This window comes from Notolepis coatsorum (assembly GCF_963971535.1).
Source record: "Notolepis coatsorum genome assembly, chromosome: 10".
Taxonomy (NCBI): Eukaryota; Metazoa; Chordata; class Actinopteri; order Aulopiformes; family Paralepididae; genus Notolepis; species Notolepis coatsorum.
The window spans coordinates 17,112,774-17,138,506 of NC_140174.1; the positions used below are offsets into that span (position 1 = coordinate 17,112,774).

Sequence of the window (25,733 nt, forward strand, 5' to 3'; positions counted from 1 at the left end):
CCTACAAATGTCTTAACCCAGTTGTACAGTAAATTACCAAGTATGGCAATGTACAGCCCCCACCCACCCAACCCCACCCACCCAACCAGTGGCGGCTCGCCACTAGGGGCGCAAGGGCGCCGACCCACCTGCTGGCCAGCTGCTGTTAAATCAGAGAAGAAGACAATAAAACTTGTTCGTTTTTGTGTTTTATAGCCCTATAAATAATATAAACATGTTTAAAATGAATAATATTTACTCATTTTAAGTATGTTTGTATTTCCAATGCACAATATAACGTTATTATCTAAATTAAAAAAACATCGTTTTCATGAGCAGGAAGTGACGTTTTTTTTAATTTTTTCGTATTTCTCGCCCGGGCTAGAAGCGATAGCGCTCTGAGTGCGCGTCACAGTTTGATCGCTGTCTCCGTCACAGCCAATCAGTGCATACGGCGTTGTGCGTTGAAATATGACTATTATGTTGGAATCTGAGCGCGATTTGAAGCGGTCTAGGCAGCAGCGTGAACTTCCGTGAAGAATTTCCATAGCCGCATTTTCGTGGAGACGCTCTCTGATTGGCCGACGCGATGCCAGTTTTTTTCCATAGCCGCATTTCTCGGGTTGGCTTAGAGAGAGAATGCAACACAGCAACAGCAGTTCAGTCGACTCGTCAACAACAACAGCAACTACACTGAGCTTAGGCACTCTTTCAAAGTTTGTTAAGGTTAGAGTTTGTCTTAGAGCATGGCGATAGAATGCCAGGTCGTTTGCAGGCTGTTCGAGGCGGAAATGGACAAAGACACAGCTCTTCACTCACACAGCTTGTTGGCTAACAACAAGCTATATATGCGGACAATGGATGGACATCAACACAGGCTGGATGGACAATGCCATGGAGTGGAATGGATATACTTTATCAACAAGCCAACAACAAGGTAGATTAGCGATCTTAACTCTAGTTTAATACATGATACGTTGTCTACTGATGCCGCATAACGTTGTAACGTTACAGCTACTGCTAGCTGTTAGCTCCGTCATCTTAGCTGGCCACTTTTATAATTACTTCATGGAAACGGAGTAACGTTAACGTTTAAACGTTATGTCGAGGTCATACAATACTAGTCGACATAAGGTTAACGTTACCCCGTTTCCATGAAGTGTTTAAATAGCAGCAATCTTGTTGAAAATGTAACTTTACTAAAATGCTCTCTCTCTCTCTCTCGCTCTCGCTCTCTCTCTCTAATTTCGCCGCATGTGGGACATAACCACTCAGACAATGAATGGTAACTTGTTTAAAATAACGAGCTTTACAAATGTGTTTATTATTGAATGGATCTGACATCATCTGAGAGAGAGAGAGAGAGAGAGAGAGAGCGAGAGAGAGAGAGAGAGCTGTGCGTGTTTGTGTTGGGCTTTTTTTACCAAACATTGGTATAGCGCCCCTAGTGGCGAAGTACCCAGCGGCCGCCACTCCACCCAACCTCCTCCAATGTACAGTTTCTACGTCAAATGTATATACACTCTTTTTCTGGACACTTTCTGTATCACAAACAGTACTGTATTTGCAAATCTGATATGTCATAAATGTATAGATGTAGCAGTACTGTCTATCTGTATGTCATGTATGTCATATATGTTATGATGAATTGAAAATGGGGGACCCTGATGTAAACAAGACGAAAGTCTTTCTCTGGTCTGCATCCCCTTAACAATTGTATGTATTGAGCTGTACTGTACTGTACCCATTCTGCAATCTGTTAATAAACTTTTCAATCAATCAATCAATCAATCAATCAATCAATCAATCAATCAATCAATCAATCAATCAATGCATGCTTTGGAGTAAAAGCAGAAAGTTCCCTAAAATGATGTGCTTCGAAATACAGCACTTGAGTGGAAATACTTAATAACTTTTTTCCACCACACGTGAAAGGAGTTATAATATTTTGAGTCCTCCACTGCTGGTCTGCATGCAGGGAAGTTTGCTGCGTCACACGGAAAATAAATAACTTTTTCTTTGTATAGCCACAAGAGGGCGCTGTAAATGCACAGGTGCGTCCAGGTGCGATGCATTGACAGGCTTTTGTGTGTGTGCGTGTGTATATAATATTACTAATGTGTGTATTATATTGTATATACATACACACACAAACCCTGAGGTCATGTACATGAATAAAACAAGTCTTTTCTCAACACCAGAAGCTTACAGCTACTTCCAGAGAGCTTTATCACAAAGCCCCACAGACAGTGGTACAAAGTGAAAGAGCAGCTCGAAGCCCACCTACCTTGATCCAAAACGAGAAGGAATGTTTGCGGTTTTCTATTGGCCGCCCACCGCAACACTTCCGGTATCTTTAGCTCATGGGAGAGAGGGGGGGATGGAAGGGGGGAAAGGAAGCGCGAGGGGATAAGATGAATGAATGTTGATTAGAGCCTGGACGTAAACCGTAGCTACAACCACTTATATATTACGTCAAGGCTCTAATCAACATTTCATTCATTTTATTCCCTCGTGCTCTCTTTGCCCCCCCCCCCCCTCACGAGCTCCATGGAATACGGAAGTGCAGTGGTCTATTGGCCACATATCGCTGCCACTCATCAGCGTCCTCTCGCTCCCAGCTCCGCCCCGCCCCCCCTAGTCCCGCCCCGTCCCCCCCCTGATTGGCTGGCTAGCTGGCTGGTCGTCAGGTCTATGGTCAGGCCGACCCCAGGATTTTCCAATAGGGGATATCTGCAGAGCCGCAAGCCCAACGTCTGGGTGGGGCTTCGTGGCTTGTACTCGGTTTGAGGCGGATTTCGGGGCTTGTAGTCTGTGTGACTGTGCAGTAGTCAGTTTGTGCTGTTTATTTTTACAAGCAGTGAGGACTCGACAGCATTTGCATTTCTGTGTTCCGTGTTGCAGGTTAGGGTTAGGGTTAAGGTTAAGGTTAGGGTTAGGGTTAAGGTTAAGGCATAGCTGTCAACATTAGCAGGGTGGATTATCCCTGCTTTATGGGAGTGGTTGTACACGGCCACCTGGTAGCGGGACGCAGCAGAGCTGAGTCTAGCTGGATCCCTGACTGTAGGCCAGGAATGTCGAAGTGGAGGTCGAGCAGCAGGAGCAGATGGGGCCTAGGATTCACTGACCTAGGGATGGTACTCTGGTCCTTCTTGCCCTCCAGAGCGATCAGCAGTAGCTCCCCACACACCCCCATTTCCCCCAATATTTCCTGAGCCCTCCCACACCTGATGGCAGTAAGATGGATGATGTATTCGCTCCCCAAAGCAGTACCCTTCCTTAATGACTTGTAGAGACCTTTAACAATGAACTATAAGCAGGGGTGGGGAAAGGGCCAAATAATAATGAGCATTACCCGGGCAGAAAAGGGTTAAGACAACAGACTCAGTAACAGACACACACACAGTGCTCCCATTCAGTGTTCTTTTAGTGAAGTCTGATTCAAGTTACAATTAATTACAGTCTGATTCAAGTGATTTACGCCCTGGGCACCTAGTAACACAGACTAAAGTGCTTCCCACACTGGGCTAGACACAGTAACAACACCTTCCCTTTAAGGGTTTATATATACTGTTCCGCTACTCCATAGGTGGGGAGAGAGGGGAGGAAGAGGGAGAGGGATAAAGGGGTTACTGAATGGGAATTTTATAAAGGAACACACATTATTATTACACTCAAAAGAAATGGCGGTTAGGTGGCGTAGCGGAGATTGCGTTCGTCACCAACCCCGGAGCTGTGAGCTGGATTCGCAGCTCACAGCTCCGGGGTTGTCACCAGCTTGGCTGGCCGTTCACACTAATACAATTGGCTGTATTAGGGTGGGAGAAGCTGGCGGGGTGGGTCCGGGTCGTTGTAAACAGCGACTCCTACAGTTCGGTCGGGGCGCCTGCTAAGCGCTGATACTTATCCAAGATGACGGGCCCAACCTTAGCACCACTAGTCCGGATGCTAAGATGGCCGACGGAGATCCCGCGATAACAGCCAGCGGGGCGGAGTAGACGCTGGGGCAGGTGATGCTGGGCAACGGCTTGGAGAGGCTGGAGAAGCGTGCAGTGTAGTGGCGTCCTCTGCTGGGCTGAAGAGGTGGGCCGGCGCGCGTGCTAAACTGTGGTACTCGCCTAAACACAGCTAAACTGTGGGTCGTGTTGAACCCTCCTGCTATGACGCCTATACACAGCTAACGCAAGGTGTAATTTCCATTATTTCCACCATGTGCAACATTTCCTAGGAACAGCAATGTCCATTCTATCAACTCCAAATCTGTGCTATGAGCTCAATTCTCCCGGTGCATGCAGAAGTAGAATTGCTGTCTTGTTTTGGATGAATGAGAAATGAAAAACGGAAATATTCTTTTATTAACACTTTGGGTGCCGGCCAAAAATCCGGAAAATGACTGTGGGTTGCCAGGATTCCTGGACGATTCTAGCATATCTCATGATCTTAGCGGAGCTATTTCTATATTTTATATTATAACTATGGGGAAATGGTTGGGCTCATTTGAAGACGACAAGTTGATGTACACAATGCAAAAAACCGTTTGTTTCTGCATGTCTTCGTTCGTTCACAATTACAAGTTAAAAAACGTCAACAAAAGATAAAAGTGGAGGTAAATTATTTAGAACAGAAGTTACAGGCACTTTTATGAAAGGTGTGCCGGCGGGGTGATAATAGGTACTGAACGTGTTATAAAGCAATTTAGACTGGGATGGATGGATGGATGGTTTGATTGATTGATTGTTTGACAGATTGTTTTATTGGTTTGATTGATAGAATGTTTTATTGTTTTGTTGATAGTTTGATTCATAGATTGATTTGTTTGATTGATTGATTACTTTGTTGGTCATTTGATTGATAGAATGTTTGATTGTTTTGTTGATAGTTTGATTCATAGATTGATTTGTTTGATTGATTGATTACTTTGTTGGTCATTTGATTGATAGAATGTTTGATTGTTTTGTTGATAGTTTGATTCATAGATTGATTTGTTTGATTGATTGATTACTTTGTTGGTCATTTGATTGATAGAATGTTTGATTGTTTTGTTGATAGTTTGCTTGATAGAATGTTTGATTGTTTTGTTGATAGTTTGATTCATAGATTGATTTGTTTGATTGATTGATTACTTTGTTGGTAATTTGCTTGATAGAATGTTTGATTGTTTTGTTGATAGTTTGATTCATAGATTGATTGGTTTGATTGATTGATTACTTTGTTGGTCATTTGATTGATAGAATGTTTGATTGTTTTGTTGATAGTTTGATTCATAGATTGATTTGTTTGATTGATTGATTACTTTGTTGGTCATTTGATTGATAGAATGTTTGATTGTTTTGTTGATAGTTTGCTTGATAGAATGTTTGATTGTTTTGTTGATAGTTTGATTCATAGATTGATTGGTTTGATTGATTGATTACTTTGTTGGTCATTTGATTGATAGAATGTTTGATTGTTTTGTTGATAGTTTGATTCATAGATTGATTGGTTTGATTGATTGATTACTTTGTTGGTCATTTGATTGATAGAATGTTTGATTGTTTTGTTGATAGTTTGATTCATAGATTGATTTGTTTGATTGATTGATTACTTTGTTGGTCATTTGATTGATAGAATGTTTGATTGTTTTGTTGGTAATTTGCTTGATAGAATGTTTTATTGTTTTGTTGATAGTTTGATTCATAGATTGATTGGTTTGATTGATTGATTACTTTGTTGGTCATTTGATTGATAGAATGTTTGATTGTTTTGTTGATAGTTTGATTCATAGATTGATTTGTTTGATTGATTACTTTGTTGGTCATTTGCTTGATAGAATGTTTGATTGTTTTGTTGATAGTTTGATTCATAGATTGATTTGTTTGATTGATTGATTACTTTGTTGGTCATTTGATTGATATGCCTGGCGCTAATGAACAAGTAAGTTTTATAACTACTGGTGTAGGTCCAGACAACATTATTATAAAATACAGAATACTTTACAATGCAAAAAACTTGAAACTTTGATGCCATGAACATTTTTATTGTAAAATATGTTCAATAAACTGGGTGACAAGTCATCAGTACCAACCATTGTTGCTGTGCATTATATGCTGGTAACATTCACAGTATAGGATTATGGTAATTTACCAAGACAATACCTTATAAAAAGTGAACACTGGAGGATAATCAACCATTGTTTCAGTGCATTTAGGAGTTTGTTGGTAACATTCACAGTATAGGATTATGGTAATTTACCAATACAATACCTTATAAAAAGTGAACACTGGAGGATAATCAACCATTGTTTCAGTGCATTTAGGAGTTTGTTGGTAACATTCACAGTATAGGATTATGGTAATTTACCAAGACAATACCTTATAAAAAGTGAACACTGTGATGATAACCAACCATTGTTTCAGTGCATTTAGGAGTTTGTTGGTAACATTCACAGTATAGGATTATGGTAATTTACCAAGACAATACCTTATAAAAAGTGAACACTGGAGGATAATCAACCATTGTTTCAGTGCATTTAGGAGTTTGTTGGTAACATTCACAGTATAGGATTATGGTAATTTACCAAGACAATACCTTATAAAAAGTGAACACTGGAGGATAATCAACCATTGTTTCAGTGCATTTAGGAGTTTGTTGGTAACATTCACAGTATAGGATTATGGTAATTTACCAATACAATACCTTATAAAAAGTGAACACTGGAGGATAATCAACCATTGTTTCAGTGCATTTAGGAGTTTGTTGGTAACATTCACAGTATAGGATTATGGTAATTTACCAAGACAATACCTTATAAAAAGTGAACACTGGCTGATGATAACCAACCATTGTGTCAGTGCATTTAGGAGTTTGTTGGTAACATTCACAGTATAGGATTATGGTAATTTACAAAGACAATACCTTATAAAAAGTGAACACTGGAGGATAACCAACCATTGTTTCAGTGCATTTAGGAGTTTGTTGGTAACATTCACAGTATAGGATTATGGTAATTTACCAAGACAATACCTTATAAAAAGTGAACACTGGAGGATAATCAACCATTGTTTCAGTGCATTTAGGAGTTTGTTGGTAACATTCACAGTATAGGATTATGGTAATTTACCAAGACAATACCTTATAAAAAGTGAACACTGGAGGATAATCAACCATTGTTTCAGTGCATTTAGGAGTTTGTTGGTAACATTCACAGTATAGGATTATGGTAATTTACCAAGACAATACCTTATAAAAAGTGAACACTGTGATGATAACCAACCATTGTTTCAGTGCATTTAGGAGTTTGTTGGTAACATTCACAGTATAGGATTATGGTAATTTACCAAGACAATACCTTATAAAAAGTGAACACTGTGATGATAACCAACCATTGTTTCAGTGCATTTAGGAGTTTGTTGGTAACATTCACAGTATAGGATTATGGTAATTTACCAAGACAATACCTTATAAAAAGTGAACACTGTGATGATAACCAACCATTGTTTCAGTGCATTTAGGAGTTTGTTGGTAACATTCACAGTATAGGATTATGGTAATTTACCAAGACAATACCTTATAAAAAGTGAACACTGGCTGATGATAACCAACCATTGTGTCAGTGCATTTAGGAGTTTGTTGGTAACATTCACAGTATAGGATTATGGTAATTTACAAAGACAATACCTTATAAAAAGTGAACACTGGAGGATAACCAACCATTGTTTCAGTGCATTTAGAAGTTTGCTGGTAACATTCACGTCACATGAACTACAGGGCATATCTTACTTGGTCTCTCGCATCGATGACTGCATTGTCCATTGATAAATGGATGAAGCGCCAGATGATCTGTGGACCAAGAAATATCCAATACATGCTTCCAAAGTATATAAATAATAGGCCAATGGACTGCATTAGAAAAGTGTGGTATGTTACCTACAGTATATACTTTTTTAAACTGGGTGACTGTCAGCAACCATTGGTTCTGTGCAAACGGTAAAAATGAGGGGGGAAAAAGATAAATAAAAAAAAACTATATACACACACAATGCAAATTATGAATGGAGTCGATACAGCTAGATCGCTAACATAACGTCTCATCTGCAAGTGGTCCAAACATGCCTATGCAATATCGACAACCGTGGCCCAAATACATGTGTTCAACGCATTTGTCTTGTACAGAAAACAGTGCAACTACCCATACACTATACTATACTATACTATACTACAATATACTATACTATACTATACTACACTATACTATACTACACTCAGCTAGCTATACTATGTACCGGTACACATGGTTCTGTCTGTATCACACAATGATGGATTATTTAGAAGTAATCTGTACTTCTGTGTGCCGGATTATTTAGAAGTAGTCTGTACTTCTGTATGACAACTAATAAAGAAACTATTTAGAGAAATCCCTCTTTGTGTGGTACAGAGCGAAGCATTTGTCACGATGCAGGGGGACTTTGCACGATGTGCAAAAATATCTGGTCTCACTCCTGATGCCACGCCTACTGCAGACACGACATTTCCTACACGGTAGCTTTCTCTTCGGGGTGGCTTTGTATGCAACCATTACATGCTTCACAAAGCCACCCACTAATCTGCTCTGCGGGTCCCCCAGTGGGGCCCTAGGGTCGACACGCCCCACCTGCTCAGCCCCTGCCTCCTCCTCATCCCCACCCCCTGCCTCCTCCCCTGCCTCCTCCCCTGCCTCCGCCTCCGCCTCCATCTCCGCTGTCACCCCAGGAATCTTCTTCTCCTTACCGTCTGTGTAGGTCCGCGCCACAGCCCTGGTGAACCGGAAGAGGTTGGAGTAATGCCCTTGTGGGTGCTTTTTTTTGTACAAGACAAACGCGTTGAAGATACATATTTGGATCAGATACATCACAAACTTTTTGGTCCACTTTCCAGTCTTACGTGTAACCGGATAGTACGATATATTTTGATCCAGCTGATCGACGCCGTTCATGAATTTATTGTACTCCAGGATTGATGTTGGCTTGAGCATCTCCACCCTCAGCGCTTTGCCCTTCTTCTGCTTCTTCCACACCATCGCCTTTTCCATAGTGTCCTCGTGGAAGCTGCTGATGGTCTTCACGATTCTCTTATCGCGCCATGCCACGATCAGGACCTCCTTGTTGTTGACCGCAATGCGCTCCCCCACACCGATGTCACGTTTGGTAATGTTCTTGATGATGGCTGGCTCGCCCCGGTGCTTCCTGAGGGTACCACAGACGTCGGTCCTCAACTGTCGGAGCCTGGCTGACATACGTACCGAGTTGTAGAAGTTGTCCATGTAGAGCGTATAGCCGGCCCCAGACAGACGTCCAAGCAGACCGACGACCGTGTCCCCCAGGAGCGAGCCTTCCCGACAATATGGCTTAAATGAAAAGCAATATCCTGTGCGTGATTCGCACAGGAAGTAGGACTTGATGCCATAGCGGGTGGGCTTGTTGGGGTTGTAGACCCGGAAGGTCAGGCGGCCTCGCCATGCCATCACCCCCTCGTCAATGGCGAGCTCGCGTTCAGGCTGGTACAGCTCCTTGCACCTCGTGTTTACATGGTCGACTACAGGGCGTACTTTGCACAATTTGTCTCTAACCTCCAGGGAAGTATTGTCCGCAAAGTGGAGGAATCGCCAGATCAATTGGAACCTGTTGCGTGGCATGGTATCAGAGTAGTACGGTGTGTACATCATGTCGTCAGTGGTCCACATCTGGTCCACGCGAGGCTTCCGCAGGACACTGCTAAGGAAATGGAGTCCGAGGAACTTCTTCAGCTCCTTCAATGTGAGGGGCTTCCAAAGCAGTGCCCTGCTACTGGTTAGCGTGGGGTCCAGCCGGGCAATGGACTGCTCAGCGTAGAGGTTGGACTGGGCAACAATAGAGTTCAGAAAAGCATCTGTCAGGAACAGATCCATCCATTTCGCAGGCCGGTAAGATCTGAGTGCCTTGGCGTCCTGGAGCAACCCCGGTTGGGCTGTGAAGGGGATCCTTTGAGGCACCCAGCCCTCACGAGACCAGGCATTCTCCTCTTCCTGACGGATCGCAGCCCTGCTCTTCGCTCCTCCACGACCTGTCAATTATACAAATATACTATAACACCCCTACTGTAGACATTCATATGCCACGTAGTTACAAACTGTGTGAGTGAATGAGTGAGTGTGTGTGGGGTTCAGATGTCAGAGCTGGACGTGGTGTGGGGGTCAGAGGTCAGAGCTGGAAGTGGTGTGCAGAGTGAGGCCAACTTACCGCTCTTAGATGTGCGTTTCCGCCCTGCAACAGGTTCCGGCATGTCCAGACTAGCATCCAGTTCTAGAATCACATGATGTAATACATTACACTAGGGCAACGCATTGTCATTGTATTTACCACCATCACCACCAGACCAGGCCCTGCAGCAGCCAGTCACCACCAGGCCCAGGCCCTGCAGCAGCCAGTCACCACCAGGCCCAGGCCCTGCAGCAGCCAGTCACCACCAGGCCCAGGCTCTAGCAGCAGCCAGTCACCACCAGGCCCAGGCTCTAGCAGCAGCCAGCTACCACCAGGCCCAGGCTCTAGCAGCAGCCAGTCACCACCATGTACAATTACCTGCAGGAGTAGAATGTGATCCTATGTCGTTGCCAGTCTCAGCGTCACTATCTGCAGGGTCTGCGCCAGAATCTGAATTGGATTAAATTCATTCAGTAAGTAAGTCTCACAAAACACAATAGTAATACATTTACACATACATAAATGTAGTTAGTACATACCCAAGCATGTTGGTGTATTGGCCCCGGATTCGGTTTCGGAGTGTTCTGCTGTGTGAACACAAAATAAATCAGCGGCCATCAAAGCATGTACATGTGTGTGTGTTGTAATCAATGGAATTTTACATATGCTACACAACCATGCATTTAAATATAGGCCTCGCCATGTGTCCATGCCATTGTGTATGTGTGTGCTGTAATCAATGGAATTTGCATATAGAGGCCTCACCATGTACTGCGAAGTTCAAAGGTGTTGGAGAGGATGCATGTCTTTTGATCTTGTGTGTGTGTGTGTGTACACACACTGCACACACACACACACACATACACACACACATCAAATGGCATGGGGTGAGGCATCTACACACACACACACACACACATCCATGTAACTAAATGTAGTGGCCTGTACATGCCTACTATATCCTATATCATTCAACTATCGATTTGAACATGCACAAAACAATATTCACATTGCAACATACCAATTACCACGTCGACCACCACCACCACGTCGTATCATGCCCAGCATGCAACTATTATCACTTACATGATAGCTACACACTTCAAAGAGCCACTTCAAAGGGCGTGCACATGCACACACACACACACACACGCACACAAGACAACCTAACTGTAGCACATGGTAGCGTGGCCTGTACTGCATGCCTACTATATCCTATATCATTCAACTATCGATTTGAACATGCACAAAACAATATTCACATTGCAACATACCAATTACCACGTCGACCACCACCACCACGTCGTATCATGCCCAGCATGCAACTATTATCACTTACATGATAGCTACACACTTCAAAGAGCCACTTCAAAGGGCGTGCACATGCACACACACACACACACACGCACACAAGACAACCTAACTGTAGCACATGGTAGCGTGGCCTGTACTGCATGCCTACTATATCCTATATCATTCAACTATTGATTTGAACATGCACAAAACAATATTCACATTGCAACATACCAATTACCACGTCGACCACCACCACCACGTCGTATCATGCCCAGCATGCAACTATTATCACTTACATGATAGCTACACACTTCAAAGAGCCACTTCAAAGGGCGTGCACATGCACACACACACACACACACACGCACACAAGACAACCTAACTGTAGCACATGGTCGCGTGGCCTGTACTCTACATCCCTACTATATCCTATATCATTCAACTATCGATTTGAACATGCACAAAACAATATTCACATTGCATTAGTAAACATGACGTACCGTTGCCCCGTCGACCACCACCGTGTCCGACTCCCACGTCTGAATCGTGCGATGAATCAGACTCATACCTCCGACCCAAGCCGAGATCATCGTCAGATGATTCCGGAGCTAGAATATAATAAATGCATATCAGCGTTAGGTTTGGCAAACTAACGTTACATAGTCACAGAATAAGCGGTAGGTAAATCATCAAATACACGTTTCACACACACACAATCACATGCATATCGCCGGCGTTGGTTTGTCGAACTAACGTTACATAGACAGTCACAGTATGTAAATCATCAAATACACGTTTCACACACACACACAATCACATGCATATCGCCGTTGGTTTGTCGAACTAACGTTACATAGTCACAGTATGTAAATCATCAAATACACGTTTCACACACACACATATATATATATATATATATAAGACCGTGTAATTACCTGGTGGTTCCCAATCGGCGCTCCCATCAGATTCGTGGGCGGTCGAATCGCTGTCCCCTGACTCGCATGAAGAAGCTATGACCACAGCGGCAGCCTTCCTCTTCCTCGAACTGCGTCGGGTAGAGCCGCTCCCGGTCCCGGGGAGAGACGCGTTACTGGGCCCAGCAACGGTCTCACGGCTCTCTCCGATCGGAGCTACCAAAGACGTTGGTGCTGTTGGTGCTGCTGCTGCTTGAACAACCGCGGGTCCAAACGCCAGCTTCGTCTGAACAAAGCGACCCGCCGCCGGATTGTCCCCTCGCTTTCCTACACTACGTCTCTTCATACTGATCTAAATGAAACTACTAACTGATCAAACTACTATTACTACTACTGAAATATACTACCTAGACTACACACTAATCCCTCGAATAGTACTACTACTTAGCACGACTAAGTACTTTCTAAAGCACAGCTGAAACCTTACAATTAGTCTGATACTACCACTATACTGTATAACACTATAAATATAGACTATAGGCTGATCTCAATTCAAATCTCTCTCTCAATCTCTCTCTCTCTCTCTCTATCGCTCTATCTATCTCTCTCTCTCTCTCTCCTCCAAAACCTCGTAGATTCTGGGATCGCGCTAACGTTTTATACCTGTGGTTACATTGGCCAGGTATGCTGGCCAATCAAATGCCAGATTCATTGTGGGGTACAATATTCCCCCTATTGTGATAGTGTTAGAAAATAGGGGGACACTGCCACCTAGTGAAATTTGAGAGGAAATGCAGTTTCCGGTTAAAATTTTCTTCCAAAAGCTCGGCGGTGAAGTTCAGACGGGGAAAATCGAAAAAAGATGTAAACAGATCAAAGACGCTGTACAGCGTCCTCGGCACCTTGAGCATGGCCGGGAAAGACGCTGTAAAGCGTTTCCCGGCACCCAAAGTGTTAAAGTAGTTTTGACATGTGATATAGATAAAGATATTGTTTCATTGTGTATTGATTAACTTTACATTTGCTCTTCATTACTGCACTTCATCAAAAGTTATGCAATGGATTATGGGTAAATGCAAAGGTAAAGCAGTGCCAATGTAAGACTGACTTTACATTAAACGAATGACAATAATATAGTATAAAGTAGGGTATTATTTGGACTAAAGAATGGTGTTGTCTCACCCTACTCACATGTTGTTGAGGGAGAGCACCATACATTATACACTGAGAAACCACGGCCGAGACATTATACACTGAGAAACCACGGCCGAGAGTGAGCTCTCCCGGAACAACCCCACATTGCTGGATATCACTTAGGTAGTTGTAGAATGTAATACATTTTGCGCTAAAACCTTCCGTTACCCGGTCGCTGGTCTTCTTGGTCTTCGGGTCTGACTTCCTGTGCTAACGTTCTAATCTACACTGCTGCCACCTGTCGTCACTGAGGGGAATTGCAGCCATTTTGTAAAAATAAAAAACGGGAAAAATACGGGAATGGGATGACAGCGGGAAGGAAGGTTGAAATACCATACAATCCCGGGAAAAACGGAATGGTTGACAGGTTAGGGTTAAGGTTAGGGTTAAGGTTAGGGTTAAAAATAAACAGCACAAACTGACTACTTCCGGGTTTTACAGGAAACAAGACAAGGTACAAGCCCCGACGCCCCGCCCACGCACAGTCAAACCGAGTACAAGCCCCTAAGTACCGCCTCAAACCGAGTACAAGCCACGAAGCCCCGCCCAGACGTTGGGCTTGCTCTGCAGATATACCCTACTCCAATTTTCACCAAAAAAAAAAAAAACATCGAGCCCTTCAGAGGAGAAACGCGTCTCGACTCGAGTTGCTCCCGTGCGCGTGTGTTTACCGTGGACGCGCGTGCGTGAACCCAGGAGCGCGCGGCGCGTGACACCAGCTGGGGGGGGTGAATGATGAAGGTTCGACCCTGTGTATGAGTGACGACGGTGGAGAGACGCGGCGTGAGTGAGGAGGATCGAACCACAACGGCAACTAACAACAACGGATCCCGGATCAGTTGTTTGAAAGAGGTGAAAGTGTGGAACTCACGGTAGTGTTGTTGTCGTTGCGCCTGATGGAGCCTCCTCGTCCCGGGACCGGAGGAGCAGCGAGCGAGAGGCCGGAGGAGCGTCATCATCACCGGGGGAGAGACGCGCTCCTGTGGAGGTTTTCACCGAGAGACTGAGGAGGAAGTCCTGCTGGACAACTTTTCTGAGCGTTATTTTTTTGGGATCCAAAAAGTTGAGACGTCAACGTGATCAGCTGAGCTGCAGGAGGAGAGGAACCCCTGAACAGAATGACTGTGATCGATCATACCGATATTACTGATATTACTGGGTCCCATTCGTGGTGTGATTCTACGTAGTAAATAGTAACAGAGGACGACGTCATGTTTTTCTGAGAACACCTGCTTACATTTTTTTTTCACAAGGATTTGCTGTAAAGTTGTAGTTTTTTTTTTGTGTTACATTTTTCGGGCTCAAAACAAATTGGCTCGGATCTATCTATCCCGAGGTTTTCGCATAAATTGGGCTCCATTCTTTCGCAAATCAACCATGTCCTCTTCTAAAGACAATGCTTGTCGGAAATTCCAAGCCAATATTTTCAACAAAAATAAATGCCAGAACTGCTTTAAACCCCGAGAATCGCATTTGTTGAACGACGAGGATTTAAATCAGGTAAATAAGAATAGTTTACTATTGTTTCTCCATGTAATGCATGGTTATTATGATGCTGCCTTGTTTTGACACCTCTCTCACCACCACCCTGTACTTTCCTGGAAAGCCGTGCCCTGGAGCTATGTGTGCGGTAGGTATGTGCCACCAGCAGGTTGACATGTGTCACCAAAGCCACACTGGGCTACAAAGTTTAGGTTAATTGGACCTACTCCTTAATTCTTACACTGACCTCCCCTGCACATCCTATAGCAGCCTACACAGCAAGCAGGCCGCTTGAAGCCTTTTTACAACGCATATGGAGAGCTTTTGGGTTTTAGGTTATAGTACAAAAGGTTGAAAAGGTATAGTGTAGCCAGATTGCTGCTGCCAGTGGTTTGCTGGATGTTACTGGAAGCTCTCTTTGTATTTAGTCTCTATCGTCCCACATTCTCACTATACCACACTATTTTCTTTCACAATTTCACTCAAAATGTCCATCAGAAATGTTCATCTGTCACATGTGTCCAACAGTCCATAGGACAGTCATACAGGGTGGGAGAGACTCTCTGGTCTCTCTTCTCTTTTGTCTCTTGTCTCATCTCTTCTCTCTTGTCTTGTATCTCTTCTCTCTCTTCTCTCTCTCCTCTCCTGGGGAAGGAACTCCCATCATACCAGTGACCTGTTGTGTCAAATTGTTGTTTGGTCTAATAAAGCATTGAAGGTCTACCCACAATGCACCCCGCTGGGCTCTATTGTATATAATGACAGGTTGTATAGCCGGTCGTCATGTCGGTCTGGTCTCTGACGCTTGCTGTCTCCATGGCTTTTTGTTAAGCTCTTTTAAACGACAGGTTAGGGGTTAACATTCAACTTGGCCTCGTCATCATCGCAGCACTCTCTCTAGGATTTGATGGTCGGTGACACACACAGCCACAGGCACACAGACAGTCTGACAGACACACACACACACAGTCACACACACAGACACACACACAGACGGGAAGAAGAGATATTATTATTAATCTGATCTTGAATGTGGGAGTAGCACTTCTTGGTGATGATTTCTGGAAGATAGGTGAGGCTTCAGAGAAACATTACACACACTTCCTGTAACATCTGTGATGACGGCCTGCCTCCTCGTGTGGATGAGATGGAGATACTAGCATGACGGCCTGCCTCCTCGTGTGGATGAGATGGAGATAGCATGACGGCCCGCCTGCCTCCTTGTGTGAATGAGATGGAGATACTAGCATGACCGCCTGCCTCCTTGTGTGGATGAGATGGAGATAGCATGACGGCCCGCCTGCCTCCTTGTGTGAATGAGATGGAGATACTAGCATGACCGCCTGCCTCCTTGTGTGGATGAGATGGAGATACTAGCATGACGGCCTGCCTCCTTGTGTGGATGAGATGGAGATAGCATGACGGCCTGCCTCCTTGTGTGGATGAGATGGAGATAGCATGACGGCCTGCCTCCTTGTGTGGATGAGATGGAGATACTAGCATGACGGCCTGCCTCCTAATGTGGATGAGATGGAGATAGCTTGCTGTGAGGTTTATTACATTACCTGGCAGAGTTCTTCACCCAAAGGCCACCAGAGTGTGCGTCGTATACACACAGAAGTAATTAACTACAAACTGCCTGTCAGACTCGAGTCATGCCAGTCTGGTTGTCCATCATTGGAAAGGCCTCCTAGTCCTACACACAAAGACAGCGGGCTCTGTAGATCTGTAGATCTCATTCCAAACATACTTCCAGCCAGAGCTTTTGTCATTCCTTCAGTATTTGCCCCCCCACCCACTCATCACTGCTGGGCTCACATTCTCAGTGCAGTATTACAACTTCGTTATGATGGGGAGTGGGGGGTTGCGAATTGAACACACACACACACACACACTCACACATACACTCACACACACGGAGCACTGCGTTTAACCATTGAAGGGTAAAAGTTGACCCAGATCCCTCTCCTCTAACCCCCCCCCCCCCCCCCAGGAGAGATCACCACAGCCCCCCCCCCCCCCCTCCGTCTGGCCATGTGAGGAGGGACGCTCGCTCTCCAGCTCTGTTCAGAATCACTCCTTTCTCCTTGTTTTTCTTCCAGGGGCATCGGGGTAGTCGGCACTCCATCCAGACCCCCCGCCCCACACACAGCTCACACTGTAGAGTTACCATATTATCAAATCACTGGGGAGCTTAATCCCATCTGTCAGGCGTTATCCCTGAAAGTGCCCCGTAGGACCCCCCCCCACCGTGTGCCAATATGGTGCTGGTATCAATATTTCAGCGAGAGGAGAGGGTTCTTCCTGTGCAGGAGCACGGCCGGGCGATCGTTCCATTATCGTCATGCATGGCGTCTGAAGTGCGATTGTAATCATGATGAAATGATGATATCGTGCCGCCGGTATACATTCAGATTTGAATTAAGATGAGATGATAATTGATGTTAATTATGTCTTAACTAGAATGTCACGTTTGGTTTGATGTCACTAGGGCTGTCCTTGACAAAAAAGTAAATCTTTGTCTAGTACTGGTAATCGACTCGTACAAGTCTTCGTGGACTTAAAGGAACACGTCAACATTATGGGAAACGCTCTTACCGTCTTCTGCAGAGTTAGACAAGACGATGGATACCAGTTTCCTCTCTGTGTGTTCAGTAGAAAGCTATCCGGCTGCAAGCTAGCCTAGCTTAGCACAAATGAATTGAAGCGGATACGGACCACTGGTCTAGCTTAGCACAAATTAATTGAAGCGGATACGGACCACTAGCCTAGCTTAAAACTCCGGGAGAGGTGTTTTTGGCCAACGACTACGCTAGCTGATCCGCATCCGCTTCCTTTAATCTGTGCTAAGATAGGCTAGCTTGCAGCCGGATAGCTTTCTACTGAAAACACAGAGAGGAAACTGGTATATGTCTTCTTGTCTAACTCTGCAGAAGACGGTAAGAACGTTTCCCATAATGTGTTCCTTTTTAAGACCAAACCAGCTGATTTCATGGACTGAGAAGCGGCAGCCACACATATCGGACTTAACTTGACCATGTCGTCCGATGGGACATTTTAATCCTGCTGCTGATTGTGTCTCTACCAAGATCATCCAGAGAGAAACATACTTGACCAAAGTGAAAGTGGGTTGATGTTGGATTAGGGTTAGATCGATGACCTCGCATGGGGATCATGTGACCTGGTGGAAAGCCACTGACGAGGGGGTCGAAAGACTAAAGGAAACGTTGTCGCTTTTGAAGCCGATTTGTTGTCGGCTGCCATTCCATGATCATGCGATTGAAATGGAACGATGCTGAAGAATTTAAAGGGACACTTCACCAAAAGGACAATGTTGATTTTATTTTGCCAGTAATCTCACACTCGTCCAAAAACTCTCGACAGTTTTGCACACGTTCATTCGGTTTGACAGTTATTGAGGGTAAACGAGTTTGAATATGTGCCCCCAGTGATGCCATCAGAGACATTGAATCCTTGTGTTAATTACAGCTCAATGAAATCATGATAAGGTAGCGGTAGCAGTTCCTAGAAGACGAGGCGTTGTGTTAATTACAGCTCAGTGAAATTATAAGGTAGCAGTCCCTATAAGACGAGGCTATTTTTCATCGACATCGTTTCATGGAGCCGTAATTATTCACAAGAATTCAACGTCGCCACATTCAAACTCATTTGGCTCTTAACAACTGTCTAATGAATGTATGTGCAATAATGTTTAGAGTTTTGGGATTTGTGTGAGATTATGTGCGAAATAAATCTGCATTGTTTTTTGGTGAAGGGCTCCTTTTTAATTAGCATAGCCTATTTGGTTAGTATTTTGATGTAGATAAAATGAGTAGTTCATTTGAACCCTTTCACTACCACACTACAGAAGGTTAACCCTTTACTGTCACACTGCAGACGGTTAACCGTCTGCAGTGTGACAGTAAAGGGTTAACCTTCTGTAGTGTGGTAGTGAAACGGTTCAAATTAACCGTCTGTAGTGTGATAGTAAAGGGTTAACCTTCTGTAGTGTGGTAGTGAAAGGGTTCAAATGAACCGTCTGTAGTGTGTGTGATAGTAAAGGGTTAACCTTCTGTAGTGTGGTAGTGAAAGGGTGAACCCTTTGTCGCGTGGCAGTGAAAGGGGGAACCTTCTGTGTTGTTGTCGCAGTGAAAGGGTTAACCATTTGGTAGTGTGACAGTGAAAGGGTTAACGTAGGTCATCGTCTGCCAGCTCGGTCCCTCTCAGTCGCTACGGAAGATGCTCTTGGCGCCGTCATTCGAACACAACAAGGCTTATAAAACCTCCTCCTCTCTTTCCCCCCTGGACTCTCCGCTGCCCGGCGTTTCAAAACAAACACACACTGATGATCACTGCACCCTGTGAGTCATGGGATTATATTATCAAATTCAAAACCGCTTACTGCCAAGACCTACAGGCTCCTGCCCACGCATCCCTGTGGAAGACTGAACAACTAGATCTAGATACGCATGTATTAACGTCACACACATTTACAACACCAAACACAAGACACACAACTATTACCTAACCAATCATCATTAATTCCCCTCTTTTATGTCTCTCTCCTGTCTCTCTTCTCTTTCTCTTGTCTCCTCTCTTCTCTCTATCATTTCTCTTGTCTCTTCTCTCTGGTCTCTCTTGTCTCATCTCTCTTGTCTTTCTTCTCTTTCGTCTCTTGTCCCCTCGTATCTCTGTCTTGTCTCATCTCTCTTCTCTCTTCGCTATTTCTTCTCTCTTCTCACTTCTCTCTATTCTCTATCCTATCCTCTCCTCTCTTCCTCTCTCTCCTCTCTCTCCCTTCTCTTCTCTCATCTCTCTTCTCTCTCTTCTCCCTCCTCTCTCTTCACTCTCCAACGTCCTCTTGTTTTTCCTCCTCTTCTCTTTCCTGAGAGAGAGAGAGGGAGAGAGAGAGTCACGTGTGTGGAGGCTTGTTTTCTCCAGGGCAGCATGGTGCTCTGGAATGCAGCCAGCTGACTGTTCCCAACCTACACACTGTCCTGGAACTGCACCATGCTACCTACCCAGCTGACTGTTCCACCCATAGATATATATAACACTAGATGACTCACCCGCGCTGCTGGCCAACGGAGACCGACGTTGCCACATGGCGGCCATCTTGCGAGGGTGGAGCACGCCCACTCGTAACATGCATGTCTATGGTGCATCATCGTGTACTATTGAAATAACCATAGCTTAGGCGGCTAAGTGGCGCAGTGGGCAAGGCGCTCGCCACTAACGCAGGAGATGCTGGGCGTTGCTTCCGGCTTGGCTGGTCGTTCAAACCCTGCCTTCTTTTCTTGATCCTCCAATCACAACTGTCGCTTACCTGCGACAGTTGTGATTGGAGGATCAAGAAAAGAGGGCAGGGTTTGAGATAGGTCCATTGGCAGTATTAGGCGGTGGGAAAGCTGGTGGGTGGGGATCGGACGTTGTGGACAGCGACTCCTACAGGTCGGTTGGTGCGCCTGTGCAGCAGAAACAGGAAGTAGCGGGGGCAGCGTGAGCCTCCCACGCGTTACTCCGCGCCACTGAGAGATCGCGCTGTGCAGGTGAAAAGATGCGACGGCTGCCTCCTCGTGTACCGGAGGGGACATGTGATGCAAGGCTTCGTCCACATTGCAGCCGACCAGTGGGAGGCATGGTCTAACAACGTTCGAGACAGGGGAGGGGAGAATTGGATTATATGAAATTGGGATGGGAGAAAAAATAAAAAAATGGGGAGAAAAAGTAGATAAAAAAAATGCAAAATGTTCTACCGTTTGTCTCGTCTCTAATTATCCATATCGAACGATATGACATTTCTTATCGTGATAACATTTCTGACCATATCGCCCAGCCCTCTGTCCTGGAACTGCACCATGCTAACCGGCTCGCTGTAAAAACGGGGGCTGTTATTTTATAATGTTCATGTTTATGTTATAATGGCCACCGCACCATCTGTCATCAAGAGTGACTTGAGCGAGTGCGTTATGGACCTGCTCAGCTCTTCGCTAATTTCCACGTCTTGTGTTTACCGTCGACATCCTGTAATGGCTTCTGTTTCTCTCCACTCCATCAGGCCAAACCCATCTACGGAGGATGGCTGCTGCTCGCGCCAGAGGGGACTAACTTTGACAACCCCTTGCACAGATCCCGGGTAAGTGCACGCGCACATCATCTGGTGGGCTGTGGACGACGTATTCATATATTTTTTTGTATTACAGTGGCTCAGGAGGTAGAGTGGTCATCTGGTAGTCGGAAGGTTGCCGGTTAGATTCCCGGGCAGCATGTCGATGTGTCCTTGATCCCGATGTGCAGGTCGGCACCTCGCATGGTCGCCTCTGCCGTCGGTGTGACAATGTGTGAGTGAGTGGGTAAAATGTGAGGAACAAAAATTGTAAAGCGCTTTGGATAAAAGAGTTATATAAATGCACCATTTATTTATCTTTAATCACCTACAAAACCCTCATCACTTACAAGTCCCTCCGCGCTCTGGCACCTCAGTACCTCACTGACCTTCTCCACCCCTACACTCAGTCACGGTCCCTGCGATCCTCAGACACTGCTGGTCAGCTCTCCATCCCCCGAACCGGACTGCGGACCTTTGGGGACAGAGCTGTCAGCGTGGCAGCTCCCACCCTCTGGGACTCCCTCCAGAACTCTGCAACTCCCCGACTCTGGACTGCTTCAGAAAACTCCTCAAAACTCACCTCTTCAACATGGCCTTTGACCCCTAACTTCTGTCTACTCTGTTTGTTATTGTTGTTTTTCGCGACCTTGGGTTTTTTGAAAGGCGCTATACAAAACCAAGTTATTATTATTATTATTTACATTTAATGTTCTTTTTTTCTTTTTTAATTATGTTTTTGGTAGATTTTTATTTGTTTGTACTACCGCGCAGTCCGGTAGAGAGAGAGAGAGAGATGAAGAACGGGAGACAGAGCGGGGGGAAGGCATTCGGCAAAGGACGCCGGGTCCGGGAATCGAACCCGGGTCGGCCGCTCCGCAACGCAGCACGTTACATGGGTCGCCTCTTGGGCGCCCATTTACATTTTATCTTGATGAACACCATTAACACTCTGGTCTGGCTGCTCGGCCCCCTCACCAGCCCCCCCAGGCCCTCACCAGCCCCTCACCAGCCCCTCACCAGGCCCCCCCCCTCACCAGCCCCTCACCAGCCCCTCACCAGCCCCTCACCAGGCCCCCCCCCTCACCAGCCCCTCACCAGCCCCTCACCAGCCCCTCACCAGGCCCCCCCCTCACCAGCCCCTCACCAGGCCCCCCCCTCACCAGCCCCTCACCAGCCCCTCACCAGGCCCCCCCCTCACCAGCCCCTCACCAGCCCCTCACCAGCCCCTCACCAGGCCCCCCCCCCTCACCAGCCCCTCACCAGGCCCCCCCCTCACCAGCCCCTCACCAGCCCCTCACCAGGCCCCCCCCTCACCAGCCCCTCACCAGGCCCCCCCCTCACCAGCCCCTCACCAGGCCCTGTGTCCTGTGGGAGGAGCCTGAGTGTCCTGTGGGAGGAGCCTGGGTGTCCTGTGGAGCGTCCTGTGGGAGGAGCGTGAGTGTCTTGTGGGAGGAGCCTGAGCGTCATGTGGGAGGAGCCTGGGTGTCCTGTGGGAGGAGCGTGATTGTCCTGTGGGAGGAGCCTGAGTGTCCTGTGGGAGGCTTGGCTGGCCCTAACGAGCCAAGTGTTGACTCTGTCTCCTACTGTACTGTAGCCTCCTACTCCAGCCAGAAGATATGACGGCAGAGTGTTCTGAGAGAGGAGAGAGGAGAGAGGAGGATGCGGGGGAGGAGCAGACCCAGTTCTCACAACCCTGCTGATGGCTTCCATATGGGCCGGTGGGGTGGGGGGGCATCTCTGGCCCCCGGCTCCAACAGCCCCCCCCCCCGCCCTGAAATCATCCCTGGTTGGGTTGTGTGTCCCTCCCTCCCTCCCTCCCTGTTGGGCAGATAATCAGTGGTTCAGTTCCCATAGCGATAGTTTCAGGAACCTCCCTAACTGGTAGTTAGGAGCTACGTGGGTCATCTGGACCCAAAGAACCAATGAGAGGTGTTGACTTTGAGGTCATCTGGACCCAAAGAACCAATGAGAGGTGTTGACTTTGAGGTCATCTGGACCCAAAGAACCAATGAGAGGTGTTGACTTTGATGTACATAAAGAGTTGCGCGAAGGTCAGTAGTTACTTGTTTTAGCTTGCGGTGTAGGAGGCGTTCATATGAGACTTCATAAGTTCAGGTGAGATGTCAAACGTTTCATCTGTACCTATCTGACCTTGTTTGTTTGTTTGTTTGTTTATTAACACAGTTAAACAGAAGTAAAAACAATACATAATAAGTTATAACGATTGTGAAGGAGAAGTTAGAAGCCTAGAGGCTTATCAAGAACTTCCCCTGTTTTATAAAATCAAACATACAAAAATATGCATATTATAAAATACCAGAATACATTCAAAAGATACGTGTTAATACAAACATACATACACACAGTACATACATGCATATACTGTATACTGCGTACATAATAATATATAACAACCCACCCACCTGCCTACAAACCTACCCACCCACACAACCAAATGCATACCTACATGTATGACCTATTTATATATCTACTACTTTTGGATATGAGCATTTTTTTGTAGTTTGCTTTAAAAATAAGCAGAGATGGAGATTTCCTCAGCATAGGATCAGCTGCATTCCAAAGATTGGACCCTCTAGACCTCACTGAGAACTGCCTAAGTGAAGTACCACAATAAGGTATATGCAGGTCCCTGGACTGACGTGTTTTTTAAAGAAGAAAAAAACTATTAAAACCATTTGGTAGATTGTGATCATGAATGCATTTGTACACAAATATACATATCTGTAAAGAATTAACCTCAGACACAGTCAGAATGTTTAGTTTCTTGAAAAGAGGAGCAGATGGTTCAAATCGATCTGAGAGGGTTGCCTCCACCCTACACCTCCTCCATGCCCCCCAGTACCTATCTGACCTCCTCCACCCCTACACCTCCACCATGCCCCCCAGTACCTATCTGACCTCCTCCAGCCCTACACCTCCACCATGCCCCCCAGTACCTATGTGACCTCACCCACCCCTACACCTCCATGCCCCCCAGTACCTATCTGACCTCCTCCACCCCTACACCTCCACCATGCCCCCCAGTACCTATCTGACCTCCTCCAGCCCTACACCTCCACCATGCCCCCCAGTACCTATGTGACCTCACCCACCCCTACACCTCCATGCCCCCCAGTACCTATCTGACCTCCTCCAGCCCTACACCTCCACCATGCCCCCCAGTACCTATGTGACCTCCTCCACCCCTACACCTCCATGCCCCCCAGTACCTATCTGACCTCCTCCAGCCCTACACCTCCACCATGCCCCCCAGTACCTATGTGACCTCCTCCACCCCTACACCTCCATGCCCCCCAGTACCTATCTGACCTCCTCCAGCCCTACACCTCCACCATGCCCCCCAGTACCTATGTGACCTCCTCCACCCCTACACCTCCATGCCCCCCAGTACCTATCTGACCTCCTCCAGCCCTACACCTCCACCATGCCCCCCAGTACCTATGTGACCTCCACCATGCCCCCCAGTACTTATCTGACCTCCTCCACCCCTACACCTCCTCCATGCCCCCCAGTACCTATCTGACCTCCACCATGCCCCCCAGTACTTATCTGACCTCCTCCACCCCTACACCTCCTCCATGCCCCCCACTACCTATCTGACCTCCACCCCTACACTTCCATGCCCCCCACTACCTATCTGACCTCACCCTACACCTCAGATCCTCAGACATCGTCTCCATCCTTCACACCCGCCTACCAACCTTTGTGGACAGAGTCTTGCCCCCAACCCCCCCCACCATCCCTGGACTCCTTCAAGATGCCCCTGAAACAGCCTCTAGCCGTCTCCTTGTCCATCATGTTTATTTTACTATGTGTCTTTTTTGTTGCCTGTAAACTAAAGCGTCCTTGGGTTTCTTGAAAGGCGCTATGTAAATCCAAGTTATTTTATTATTATTATTATTATTATTATTATTATTATTATTATTATTATTATTATTATTATTATTATTATTATTATTATTATTATTATTATTATTATTATTATTATTATTATTATTATTATTATTATTATTATTATTATTATTATTATTATTATTATTATTATTATTATTATTATTATTGTATTATAGTGTGTGTGTGATGTCCTTTTCACCTGGGGCTCTGTGACGGACGGCCACCTGCAGCCCTATTCAGACCCCTGATGCATTGTGGGTCACAGAACACTTCCCTCATGTTTTATGGATCATGGTTCTCTCTGTAAAAGCCAGGAGCCAAGAATCTTAACACCAGGACAAAACGATGCTTTAAGGAAGGAGGGGCCGGTATGGCCGGTGGGCAAGGAAAAAGAAGGGGGACAAAAACGACAATCGGAGGCTTTAAAAATCGGCAACAACGCAATGATGGAATAACACGTCCTTCACCTCGTCTGTTGAGACTCTTCTGGAGATTCAAGAGTTTTTTTTATTCAAGATTCAAGAGGTTTATTTGTCACATACATACCAGGACATACAGTGAAATGCGGGTGGTCATGCCTGCTTCGATTGTGCAATAATACTAATAATAAAATAGACATAAAAAAACAGGTAATAAAATATACATAAAAAG

General features: G+C 45.6%; 1 protein-coding gene across 4 annotated transcripts in view; it reads left to right on the forward strand.

The window, feature by feature from the left end:
• The first annotated feature begins 14,321 nt into the window (after positions 1-14,321).
• Positions 14,322-25,733, forward strand: part of LOC311235219 (myosin phosphatase Rho interacting protein) — a 178,900-nt gene continuing 167,488 nt past the window's right edge. For all 4 annotated transcript variants that reach the window (XM_084322622.1, XM_084322621.1, XM_084322624.1 and 1 more), the window contains exons 1-2: positions 14,322-15,076; positions 21,117-21,194. In XM_084322622.1, the coding sequence (XP_084178748.1) occupies positions 14,954-15,076; positions 21,117-21,194 (201 nt within the window). In that variant the 5' untranslated portion in view covers positions 14,322-14,953. The remainder of the gene's footprint in view (positions 15,077-21,116; positions 21,195-25,733) is intronic.